This window comes from Melospiza georgiana, chromosome 3, assembly GCF_028018845.1.
Source record: "Melospiza georgiana isolate bMelGeo1 chromosome 3, bMelGeo1.pri, whole genome shotgun sequence".
In the NCBI taxonomy this organism is placed as follows: Eukaryota; Metazoa; Chordata; class Aves; order Passeriformes; family Passerellidae; genus Melospiza; species Melospiza georgiana.
The window spans coordinates 17,068,911-17,081,858 of NC_080432.1; the positions used below are offsets into that span (position 1 = coordinate 17,068,911).

The following is a 12,948-nucleotide window of genomic DNA, read 5'->3' on the forward strand; positions in this document are numbered from 1 at the left end:
TTGCTCTGTAGGAGCTTGGCCCTGGGCTGTGGGGGACAGCTGTGAGGGCTGGGGCTGGGCGTGCGTGTCCTCTGAGGGATGAGGCAGATATGGAAAGGGCCCGTGCGAGCTGCTGTGTGCTCCATGGGTGCTGCAGAGCTCCAGGAGACAAAACGGGTCTGTGGCCAGACCACTGCTGCCAAAGGTGGGGCCTTGCCCTGGGTTGCACCTCCTTTTTGTAGGACAGCGTGTGGGAGACCCCCTTTTCTCAGCTAAGAATTCTCTGTCTGTCCTCACAGCTTTGGGCTCTGGAGCTGTGCCATCCCCTCCACCTTTGGTGACCTGTGTGTAGTGCGCCTTGCACACGGTTGTCCTTTGTGGGCTGTCCCTCTGCTCTGGAGCTCCTGGGTCACACCTGCACGGAGGATGTGACCTGTGCCAGGTGCTTGGAGCATCTGACGGGCATGAGCCAGGGTGTGACAGCCCCTTGCCACCTGCACAGGTGCTCTGTCCCACCCATGGGTGGCCGCGGTGCGGAACCACAGCCTCACCCCCTGCGGGTTTGAAGAGACCTGCGGCCCATCCTCTTGCACGGGACATCTTTTTCCTGCTCGCTAGCGATCAGCCTGTGCTTCAGCAATGTGTGTTTTGGACATATCTGCTCCACTCCTGTGCCCTGCACACCCCTGGGCACCCACGTCCTCTCGGCGCCTCGGCAGCCACCGGACACAAATGGACGGGACGTTGTCCCTTGCAGGCTGTGACAACAGTCGGGCTGCGGAGCTGCCTGGAGCACCGCTGGTGGCACCGCTGGTGGCACCGCTGGGAGCCGGGTGCGGTGGCGGAGCCACTGCCGGCTGGATGGATCCCGACGATGGCGAGGCACGCAATCCTTGAGACACGTGCTGTGTCCCCTACGAGGACCGTGCCCGGAGCTGGCGGCGGGAAGGGGCCCGGGGCAGGGCTGGCACCGGGGCTGTCCCCGCTCTCGTTCGCGGTCCCCGCCCCGGTCCGAAAGCCGGTCCGAGCGCCCCGCTGTCCCGGGCGGCGCGGTCCCTTTAAGAGCCGCCCTGCGTGTTCCAACCCGGGCGTGACGCGAGCACGGTCCGACCGTATGCAAATCAAACGCCAACCGGCGGCCAATGGGCGCCGGCGCTCGGCGGCTGCCAGCCAATGGGACGGCGCCTCCCGACGGGGCGCCGTCTCGCCCCATATAAGGAGCGCCTTCGCCATAAAAGGCAACATTGTATCGCTTTATATGGGGGCGGCGCGGCGCGGCGGGGGCGGCGGCGGAGCGGGGCCGTGAGCGCGGAGCGCGGCGGGGACATGGCGGGGCCGGCCTGACCCGGCCCGACCCGACCCGCGCTCGCCGCCGCGATGTTGCCGAGCCAGGCCGGGGCCGGGAACGGCGCCGCCGCCGCGCTGGCCCGCGGCTCTGGGCTGGGCCGGTCGCCGGTGCCGCGTGGGGCGAACGGCGGCGGGGCGGCGGCGGGGGCGCCCGGGGGCTGCCTGAAGCGGGAGGCGCTGTACAGCGGCAGCGAGGGCGACTCGGAGTCGGCCGAGGAGGAGGAGCTGGGCGGCGAGCGGCGCGGCGTGAAGCGTGGCCTGGCCGAAGCGGCGGCGGCGGCAGCGGCGGCGGGGCCCGCGGCGGGAGCGGCGGCGGCGGCCGCCTACAGCGGCGGCGGGGGCGGCGGGGCCGTGAGCGGCGCCAAGCCCGGGAAGAAGACGCGGGGCCGGGTGAAGATCAAGATGGAGTTCATCGACAACAAGCTGCGGCGCTACACCACCTTCAGCAAGAGGAAGACCGGCATCATGAAGAAGGTGCGGCCCCGCGACTCCGGCCGGTGCGGGGGGGCGGCACGGTCCGGCCCGGGCGGGGATGCCGGCCGGCACCCACCTGTCCGCGGCGGTCCCGGCCCGGTCCGAGCGCCGAGCAGGCCGGCGGGCCGTGCCCGGAAACGGCGGCGGCTTCCCCGTGCCGCGGGCGGGACCGGGGGGGCGGCCCGGCACCAGCACCTTCCGGGGGGCTGCGCGGGAGCCTCCGGCGGAGCTCGGGCACGGAGCCGGGAGCGGGAACCCCCGGGGCCGCGGCATGCCGGTGTGCTTGGCGGTCGCCAGGCGTGTGATGTGTCTCGGGAGGCCCATCCCGGTGCAGCGTCCAGACTGTGCCGACCGGTGCCCTCGGGGCCCCTCGCTGGGAGCCGCCACCAAAACACCGAGTGTTTGGTGGCACAGCTGGACTGCCCTGCCCCCGGTAGGACCGGCTGCTTCGGCCGCGGAAGGGACCGACGCCACGTCTTGACCGGTCCAGAATGCTGTGTGTGGTTCCTGGTGTGCAAAGATAGATTAGAAACTTGGGGGATTTTGGATGCTGCTGGCCGATCTGCATCCCTGGTGGTGCTCATAGCATCTTCTGAACAACTGGGTAGTGCTGCATGGCAGCTCAACTGGGCATCCTGCACACTGGGAAGGTGGGAATGGGTGTGAGGTACTGCTGGGCACATCCTGGAGGTCCGGGACCACGGGGCATGGAATGAGGCAATCCTGTCTGTAGAAGCTTTTATGAGGCCACTGGGTGTGCAGTGGTGGCATGTGAAGAGTGCACTTCCTAGTGCACAGGTATTCCTCACCTGGGGCATGGTGGCCTCGCTGCAGGAATGCTTGGGTGCAGCTGTGCTCAGAGGTCTGGAGCCTGAGAGGGAAATCTGGGTCGAAGCCTGGATGGGGTGTTGGTGAGGGGAATGAGTTAGCAGAGGTGTGTGCCAAGTAACACCACTGAGGATGAGGTGAGGGAGGTATCCAGATGTGTGTGGAGAAGCCAGTGGGATTTCCAGAATGGAGACAATCCCGTGTCCCCATGTTGTCAGGCTACTGTACTGAGGGGACCACTCTACCCACGGCCTCTTGGCAGGCACATCCCCTAAGAGTGTGCTAAAGGGGATGGGAACACAGCATGGGGCAGTTCAACCTGTAGGGAGCCAGTCCTGGGTTGGTTTTAGAGGCTACAGTTCCTCTGGGGTGGCAGGGAGCTGAAGCTGGTATGAAGAGAAGGAGAGCCATTGTGGGAACATGCAGGGAGTCTTGTCCTGCACCGTGTGTTGTCCGTGTCACCTGTGACTCCCTGTTCTTCCCTTGTCCCTCTGGCAGGCCTACGAGCTCTCCACGCTGACTGGCACTCAAGTCCTGCTGCTGGTGGCCAGCGAGACGGGCCATGTGTACACGTTTGCCACACGGAAGCTGCAGCCCATGATCACCAGCGAGACGGGGAAGGCGCTGATCCAGACGTGCCTCAACTCCCCGGACTCGCCGCCGCGCTCGGACCCCACCACTGACCAGCGCATGAGTGCCACTGGCTTTGAGGAGACGGACCTCACCTACCAGGTGTCCGAGTCTGACAGCAGCGGGGAGACCAAGGTAATGCTGCTGGGCACCCAGGGAGGCCTGGGCTGTGCTGGGAGCCCTCATCATCCCCGTTGGGAGCTGAGGATGCGTCCCCTTTCGCTGCCACTGCAGCGAGCTTGTGTTGTGTCATCCCAGGGCTGGCCGGCTCCTTGGCTGATAGTGGCGGCGATTGAGGGAGGGAGGGGAGTGGGCGGCAGGTATCCTGGTCCTGGCCCTTGCAGCGTAGCTCCCCACTGGCCCAGCCCACCCCCCTGGCCAGCTTTCAGCACTGTTATCTCTCCCCAGGCGTCTCCATGCTCTCACACTCATTGATAAAAATTTGATTCTGCCTCCATGGCCTTATAAGGCCTGGTTTCCCTCGCCAGAGTCCCTGGCAGGGCCCCTCACATTCCTTATAAGCTGCAGCTGTCTCTTGCTTTGGTGCTGTTTTGGAAGGGGGCAGGGAGGACATGGGGAATGGAAACATTTGGCTGGACAGACCATTTCTGCTCCCTGCCTGTTGTCCCTGCAGACGCTGGCCCCTGCCTGCCCGTGTTACTTGTGGCCTTTTGCCCTGGGTGGCCTGGCTGTGGGTGCACGGTTGGGCAGAGTCAGCTTTTCTGCTGGAAGGGCCCTGTCTTGTCCCTGCACTCCCTGGCACTGTTCCTCTGAGCTGTCCCACATCCCTGCTGCTTCCTTTGCAGGCTGGTGCTCAGATCCACAGGTGCTTGGAGATGGGAGGCAGGGAAGCTTGTGGTGCAAGACTGGGATGCCGTGCTGAATTTGGGGCTCTGCCACAGCTTCCCAGGCCTGTGTGCAGTTCTGCTGGGTGCTGGGAATCAGAACAGCCCTGCTGTGCCTGTGCTGGTGTCATGGGTACCAGGCTTGCTGCAAAAGTGTTCTTCCATTGGCCTTGTCGTAGGAGCTCTCAGCTGTCCCTGCTCAAGCCACATTGTTGCCGTGTAGTGGCCTCTAGACATTAAGCAGACAGCACCTGGAGATCTCTCTGCTGTAATTGCAAAGGTAGAGAGTGCAGCACTGAGATGTGCCCAGCATGTCTGGGGCTGCTGGGGTATTCAGCTGCCTGCTTCTGTGACAGCAAACAGCTCTGCTCACGGTGCTGCTGGGTACCCCCCATTCCTCAGTGTCCACTGCCCCACATGTGTGCAGTGCTGCCCCAAGCAAAAGCTCAGCTGCTGCTGAGCCCTGAGAAGCATCAGCAGCCCCAGAGATCCCTGCAGGCAGAGGAGCTGTGGTGGGCCCAAGTGTGGCTGGAGTGTCTGTGCTTCAGCCCTTAACAGACCTTGAGAGTGGCTCCTGCTGATGGGATCCCAGCAGCAGTTGTGGCTGTCCCAGTCTGTCATGCCTCTGGTTGCTGCTGTAAGCTGTGCCAGCCCTATCCAGCAGGCAAAGAAGCCTTCTAACAGCAGTGATCTCTCATTTGTGCAGCCTGTGTTTAGAAGGACTTGTGCCTCCTGGGCTTCTCCTGGATGAAAAGACAAGTCCTGTAGGCATTTTGTAATGAGACAAATTACCTGGCCTTGGCATGAGACTTGACCACATTCAATCCCTTTGTACTCTTCCTGGAAGCACTGCTAGTTGGCCCCAAGGGAACTGTGCCCTTGGGGTGCAGTTACTCTGCAGAGACCTTCTTAACACAACTTCTCTATTCTCAGTGTCTGATGCAACCCTGAAAGCTCCATCCCAGTGCCAGTGCTTAGTATGGGGTGCCTGGTGGCCACAGCCAGCATTTGATGAGAGGCTGGAGGAGCCCTATGGCCCTGTCTTCTGCTTGGCATTCTGAATAAATCCACCTCTGGCTGGCTGAGAGTTCGTGTCAGAGCAAGCCCTGAGGCTGGGGACAAGGGCTGTCCTGTCTGCAGGCCTGGAAGCCTGGTTGGTGGCTGGGCAGAGACCAGCTCAGTTCAGATAGACCAAGAAGTCTTCTGAGGATGAAAGGAGCCTGTGGATGGGCCATGCTGGGTGGCTGGGGCTTGCTGATGCACAAGTGGTGCACAGGCTGGGTTGCAGGTGCCTCACTGGAGGAGGTGGCGGGAGATTGGTGCCTGGACTGTCAGGTGCAGCCACATGGGATGCCCCAAAAGACACTCTGGCCTTGTGAGAACTCTGCTTCTCACATCTCTGTATGGACAAAACCTGCTTGTGTTCAGTGCTGCAGCAGAGTGGGGAGAACAACACAGCCAGGCTGTCACCTGCAGTCAGCAGCCTGCTGATTATTCCTCTGTGCTACACCTGCAGCAGCTCTGAAATCCTCCTGCTGTGCCAGACCCAAACTCCCTGCTGTGGTGCTGGGGCTTGCTGTACTTTTGAGAGCTGTATCCTCATGGTGATACCTCTGTCATCTTTTGCAGGCCCCAAAGGACACTGCCTGTGTGCAGTCTCCTGGGTGTGCTTGTGTGGGAAAGGATATTTTGGAAGGAGCTCAGAGGCTCTAGATTGGGCTGAGAGCATGGGGAGTAGCCCTGATCTGGTAATCTCTCTGGAATGGGAAAACGTGGGACTTTCTACATCTGGAACACAGGCCAGGTGTTGGAAACCAGACTGGGATTTCCCATATTCCTCTGAGGCTTGTCCTGCTACACCTGTGTAATAATTCTGTCTTGGTGTCTGGGCCATGCTGAATGGCATTGCCTCAGGCAGTCCCTAAAAGCTGTGGAGTGAGATAATTTCTGTCCTGCTGTGGCCCAGGATGGGCATCAGCTGGCCTGGTCTGTGCCCTGCGACCCCCTCATGCTGCAAAGCAGTGGTGAGGGTCTGTGCTGCACCTCTGCTGTGTGCTGCACCTCTGCTGTGTGCTGCACCTCTGCTGTGTGCTGCTTCTGCAGACACTGAGGCTTGCACTGAGCTGGAATGGATGCAGCTGGATCAGGAAGGGAAGAGCTTTCAGGGCTGCTGTCCATGGCCCCTTGGGTGATGTCTGCTGAAGTGACCCTTGACTTGTCTCATGTATGTGGCCTGGGCTTTGCAGGGTGCTGAGAAGAGCCAAGGTGCCCAGGGGATCACTGAGAGTTATGGGGAGATGACAGTGAGTGTCCAATCCCAAAGTCTCTCCCAGCTCTCTTCCTGTATTGGGACCTGTTGCTGCAGCCCAATAAAGATGGGAGGAATCTGAGTCTCAACAAGGTCAGAACAGGCAGGGCAGACATGAGCTGTGCATGATTCAAGTCTGTTGCCACATCCTCTCTCCCAGTCTCTCTTTGTTTTGTACTGAGATTTGCCCTTGTGCTTCTAGGGAGCCCTGAGAATCTCCCTGAGTAGAGAGCTGTGAACTTTCTGGGCTGCCTTCTCCAGGCCTGGGAGTCTGGAGTGTGACTGGGTGCTGAGTGCCCTGCCTGGCTGGGGGTTATATCTCATGGGTTACATCTCATGGGTATACTACTCTACAGCTATAGTGGGCATGAGCAGCCCTGGCTTTTCCAACTGGGAGCAGCACCTGTCCTGCCCAGCTCTGCTCTGGCTCCCTAGTGGGCTGGGGAGAGCTCTGCCCTGTCACCCACATGGGGAGGGCACCCAGAGCCTCCCACGTCCCATGTGGGATGGCAGGAGTTTGTGGTTGAGCTAATGGAAAGTGCCTCTGCTGGGCTCTGCTCCGTTATCACGTGCCTCTGCTAATTTGGACTTCAGGGACCGCGGTGCCAAGGCAGAGGGGTGTTGCTCTCCTCCCTCCCTGGGCCCTGGGGCACGACTGAGTGCCTGGGATTGGATCCCCCTGTCCAAAATGGGCTGCCTTCCCTTTTTTAGCTGTTGGTTGAGCTGTGAATTCCTTGCTCCTGGCAGCTTGACAAGCTGGGAACAAGGCTTAGCACGTGGGAGAGCTGGGCCCACCAGCTGCAGTGGGAGGGGTGGGAGTGTGGCAGCCTTAACTCTTGCCAGGCGTGCTGGCAGCTGTGTCAGGGCACGGGGACAGCAGGCTGCCTGTGCTCTGTGACACGGGCTCCTGTGAAGCAGGGCATTCTCAGTGTGCTCCTGGCCAGGTGAGCGGGGCAGCAGAGGAGCCATGGGCACCCTGGGTGTTCCAAAGGGGATTTGGGGGATGGAGGGAAGTTGGGTGAGGTGTGACTGCCAGAGGCAGCAGGAGTCATGCTGGGCTTGGTTGGTTCCTGCAGATCCAAGGCACATCCAGCCACATGCTTTGTGGCTGTGGAAACCAAAGTGTTGCTGCAGCTTGGCACACACATTCCACCCTCGTGGAATTCCACCCTTGTTCCCACACCTGGGATGCCAGTGTTGGCCTGGTCTCTCAGGCCAGTGTGGACCCAGCACAGAGCTCTTTCCTGGTGCTCAGCTCCTCTGGCAGTGCTGTCCTCTGACACTCCTTGCAGGACCGTGCTGGCTGCAGTGAACGCTGGGGGGGTCCTTTGGAAGCATTTGCCTCACGCCCATCTCCTGCCAGTGGGTTGGCACATAGGTGCTTCCTGCGGTCATGTTCTCCTGGCCTCTGCTTCAGGAGATGCGTGGAGGCATTCCCCAGGGCCTGCCAAAGCTGCTGTCAGGGCCTCCCTAGTGTCCAGGTTTGCCTTTAGTCACCTCTCCCCTGTCACTTCCAGTGTACAGCTGCTTTTAAGAGCCGGTTCTCCGCTTGTTCTTGGTCTTGTGTTTCCTGCCTTAAGGGAAGTGGTGTGTGTTCCTGACAGGAGACTCTGCCTTTATATTTGTCTCTGCAAGGGCTGCTTTTGCCTGGTGTGTGCCAAAAAGAGGCTATTCTCTTCTTAGACATTTTGGGGACTCCTGGGGACTGGAACAGTTGCTTTGTCCCCTGGTGTGTTGTAGGGAGGGCTCTCAGGGGACCTCTGTGGCCCTGGGCCAGCATCTACAGTTTATGTGGAGCTCTCTCCAGCTCTCCTCATGTTTGTGCAAGCAGCTCTTCTCTGCTCCCCTGGCTCTGCTCCATGTGCTGGCAGCAGGCTGTGGGGGGTATGGTTTGGAAAGGGGATGATGCAACCTGCAGAGCCTGGTTTGGTCTCAGGGGCTGGTGCGAGCTGTCACAATGTCTCCCTTTGCAGGACGCCCTGAAACCCGCGTTCACTGTCACCAACCTGCCGGGAACAACGTCCATCCAGACAGCCCCGACCACCTCGACCTCCATGCAGGTCAGCAGTGGCCCGTCATTCCCCATCACCAATTACCTGGCGCCAGTGTCTGCCAGCATCAGCCCCAATGCCGTCACCAGTGCCAACGGGACAGTGCTGAAGACTACTGGAGCCAGTGCAGTGACGTCTGGGGGCCTCATGCCGATACCCACTGGCTTCACCCTCATGTCAGGTCAGTGCCTTAGGGACTGAGGGCTGTGTTCATCCATCTCTGCACCTGGAGTGTGCTGCTGTTCTCTCCTAGTGGCAGCAGGGCAGCAGAGTGGTTGCTGCTGTAAGGTGAGCCTGGCTGTGTATCCATACTCAAACCCAGTGGCTGGAGAAGGGTCATGTAGTGAGTGTTTCTTTAGAGAGCTGCCAGCTGGCCTTGCTGCTGGGAGGTGGCAGGGAGCTGAGCTGGGACCCCAGGGCAGCGCCAGGAAGCCTGGAGGGAGTGAAAAGAGCTGGTGATGATGAAGCCTTTCTCCCTCCTTTCAGCAGGTGCTTCCCTTTCTCTGGGGACCCCTGCCATTCCTCTCACTCACTCACAGCTGCATTCCCTGGCTCTTTGCAGCCAGCAGGGCCAGCTGGTCATGGGTACAGCAGGCACAGCAGACAGTTTTCCACATCCCTGCCAGGGCTGGAGGGCACATTGTATCGCTGGCAGATCAGTTCTTGCTTCTCCTCCTTCTCTTGCTAGAGATGGGGAGATGGAGGTGTCTCTGGGCCTGGCCACAGAGCTGACCCCTGACTGTGGGAGCTCAGAGGAGGCAGAGCACAGGGAGCCCTGGCTGGGAAGACAGGGCAGAAAATGCTTGACATAAGCAGCAGCAGCATCCTGGGGGATGCAGACCAAGGCAAGCAGCAGATTTTCAGTCTCATGCCCCAGGGCTTGGCCTGTGACTACCAAAGGCAGGAGAGGCAGGTCCCTAGTGCAGCTGTGCTGAGGATGATGGAGGGGTACTACAGGGGCTGAGGTGCCCAGTGGTTGTTTATTGAGTGCTGGCATTTGGCTCTGAGCAGCTGCCCTTGCTTCTGTGTTTGTATCTGCAGTCAGCCCCTGAATCATAGTGCAGAGGATAGGGTAGGGGAGACCCAGAGCAGAGTAATGGTGCTGCTCTGCTATCTTGTGTGCACTGTCCTTTGTAGGAATTTCTTCTTGTTCTGAGTTAAGGCTGTCCAGGTGTTTGTTCTTGGGCTGGGCCTGTTCCTGGATGGAGTTTCAGAGTAGGACTGAGCTTTCTGTGGTGGCATCCATCATTGAGGAGCAGTGCTGAGTGACACAGTATTTCTCATGTCCTGCCTGTTTGTGCCTAAGTCCATGACTCTGCTAACTCCTGTGCTTTCTTGGAATGCTTAAGGCTCCTGGGGGCCTGGGCAGACAGCAGGCTCCCATTCAAGGGAACTGGATTTCCCTTGTGATCTGGAGGAGGAGAATTAACTGATGTGTGTCTCTGGGGTGTGATGTGTGGGGAAATGCCCAGTCCGAGCAAGCTGGCCAGTGATTCTTGCTCTCTGGCATCCCTTGCTCTTCCCTCTGGAGGCAGGACCTCAGTCTTAGGAGACCTTGCTGTGCCAAGCTGTGTTTCTGGATCTGCAGTGCTTTGCAGGGAGTGGTCTGGGGCAGAGGCTGTGTGGCCTGCAGCTCTGGGATGCACACCGTGAGACCAGCTGTTCTCTAACCCCTCTGTAGGGCACTGTAATGTTCTTAAGGTCACAAGGAGGGGTGAGAGCTGCACCCTGAGTGCCCTGTGGAGGATGGAGCTGGGCTCCAGAGTGTGAAGGCAGCTGGTGTGGGCATTTGGGCTCTTGTGGTTCCACTTTTTGCAGCAAGGTGATCCTTGCAGAACTGGCTCCTCTGGGGAGGAGAGGCTGGGCCCTCTCCTCCCAACATCTGTTCTGTGTCTTGGTGGAACCAGGAATGGCAAGGAGGATCCCAGATGTTCTTGAATCACAGCTGGGAATTGGGCAAAAGCTGTTGTGGCCTTGTCTTCACTCTTGGAGCTTTGTAGGCCAGTTAACCCCTTCTTGGCCCACGTGCCAGGAAAGAGCAGGTTTTGGTCTCTGGTTTCTGCCACACACTGCTGCTGTGTAGCCTCCTCCGGTACAGCACAGAGCGGTGCTGTGGAGCTGTGAGCAGCCAGAGAAGGACTGGGGGGCTTTCACGTGGCCCAGAGTGCCTGAATCCCATGGAGCCCCGGGCTGACAGGCTCCTCTCTCTCCCCAGGTGGTACCATGGCGCAGCAGGTTCCAGTCCAGGCAATCCAGGTGCACCAGGCCCCGCAGCAAACGTCTCCCTCTAGTGACAGCAGCACTGACCTTACCCAGACCTCTTCCAGCGGAACAGGTACCGATAACCACCTTCTGTTTGCCTTCCTCACCACTGCTGGAAACAGCTCACACCAACCAGCCTCACGCCTGCTCCCTGGCCAGTTTCCTGCTTCAGGCCAGCTCTATCCAAGGTTGACAGCTTCCCAGGTGTATGGATCCCTGTTGCCAGCTGCTGTGCTACACTGTATCCTATGTAGGCATGGGGGACCTTACAGGGGATTTCAGAGCCTCTCCAGATACATCACTGCCTTCACTTGCAGCATGGAGCTGGGAACAGGTTGCTGAGTTCTCAGGGGGTTTCTTAGTGAGCCAGCATTGCCTTTAGCACAAGGCATTGTCTTACATCTGCTTGAGACTTTTACTGTCTATGCAGAAGGCATCTCTTTGTCAGCAGAATCTGAGTTCAGGTGCCTGGATGCAGGCTGAATCTAGTTCAACAGCTCTATTAAAGTTTCATCGGGGAATTGAGACACAAGTTGAATTTAGTCCTGGGATGTTTGGCCACTGTGTTTTCCTGCCCCTTCATACTCACGAAAGGAGAAGTTTGAGCTCTGCTTGATCTCTGGGGTGGCAGACAGAGCTGGCTATCTCCATGAGCTGTGCCCCAGCAGGTGGCTGGGGTGGTGCTGAGCAGGCAGGTGAGCGTGGCAGGTTCCTTTGTGTGCTCACATGTGCTGTGTCCTGCTGGCAGTGACCCTCCCAGCGACCATCATGACGTCGTCGGTGCCAACCACGGTGGGCGGCCACATGATGTACCCCAGCCCGCACGCGGTGATGTACGCGCCCACCTCGGGCCTGGCCGACGGCGGGCTCGCCGTGCTCAACGCTTTCCCGCAGGCGCCCTCCGCCATGCAGGTGTCCCACGGACAGGTCCAGGATCAGGGTAAGGCAGCTCCCTGAGAGGACACTGACACCCTGGTTTTTCTCATCCCATGTGTATTTATGCTGTATCACAAAGGGTTTTCTTCCCAGCAGTGCTGGTGGCCGCGCAAAGGCCTGGCAAGGGTGATGCTTGATGTGTGTTTTTAGGTCTTGCCGTTCTCTTGTGCAAAGGATTGCACGAGCTGTTGATGGGTAAAAAGGAGGGTGAGGGTTTCTGGGATGGGCAGGCAGCACAGGGAGCCAGGAGGGTCTGGAGAGGGGGGCAAAGTAGCATGAAGCCACAGGCAAGACTTGGATTGAGGCCTTGTGCCTGCTTCTCCCAGCCACATTCACTAGTTTTCCAAATGCTTTCTTCTGGAATGTCTCCATATGTGCAGATAGGCAGCTTTGTAATTGAGTAACTCCATACAGCTCAGATAAAGGATCCATGGGGGAACCCTTCTTAGGGGACAGTGTCATTTGTGCTTCTCTCTGTGGCAGGTGGCGTCCCCCAGGTGTTCCTGACAGCCCCATCAGGCACGGTTCAGATCCCAGTCTCAGCTGTCCAGCTTCACCAGGTAGGCACAGAGTAGTACTTGCAGGTGTGTGCAGGGCTTATTCTTGCTCTTCTGCCTGCACATCTTTTGTGTGTCTGGGCAGACCTGGCTGTGTAGGATCAGTGCTCAGGTCTGGGAATGTGCTCTGTGCTACCCACCCTTGGGTGAGGGAGTCTCATCCTCCTTGGATGGGTGCCCGGGAAGGACAGTGCCCCCTGGCTGCTGGCACACACGGCCTCAGGGTGTGCTGTCCCCCAGTGGTTCCTCCTCCCTTCTCTCTCTAGATGGCTGTCATCGGGCAGCAGAGCAGCAGTGGCAGCAGCCTGACGGAGCTGCAGGTGGTCAACTTGGACACCTCACACAGCGTCAAGAGTGACTGAGAGGCCTCTGCTGCCGGCCTTCTGTTTTCTGGCTTGTCATGCCAGTGTCGGGGCTGGCAGCAACTCCTTCTCGTACAGACTGCACCAGTTATTTATTGTTGCCTTTTCACGTTTCCTTCATCCACACATGCACACACACACACGCACTCACCCACCCCCACACACACAGGCATGCGCGTGGGGCTGCAGGAGCCACCCCGGGTGGAGCCGTGCTGGGGCCGCGCAGGGCTTGGGGCATTTGGATGCTGCAATAGCTGTGCTTGTCTCACGCCAGCCAAAGAAATTTGTCTTTTGAGGGAGGATCGCTCTGCACTGTAAATAAATGCAGGCCATTCCCAGCTGGAGGCTCTGGCTCCTTCTGGGTGCTCT

At 59.4% G+C, this 12,948-nt stretch overlaps 1 protein-coding gene across 1 annotated transcript; it reads left to right on the forward strand.

Annotated features, from left to right (window-relative positions):
* The first annotated feature begins 1,356 nt into the window (after positions 1-1,356).
* On the forward strand, positions 1,357-12,948 carry SRF (serum response factor). Its single transcript, XM_058020980.1, has 7 exons — positions 1,357-1,800; positions 3,127-3,393; positions 8,385-8,643; positions 10,678-10,797; positions 11,473-11,664; positions 12,144-12,220; positions 12,484-12,948. Exons 1-7 carry the CDS (start codon positions 1,357-1,359, stop codon positions 12,577-12,579), a joined length of 1,455 nt encoding a protein of 484 aa, XP_057876963.1. The 3' UTR covers positions 12,580-12,948.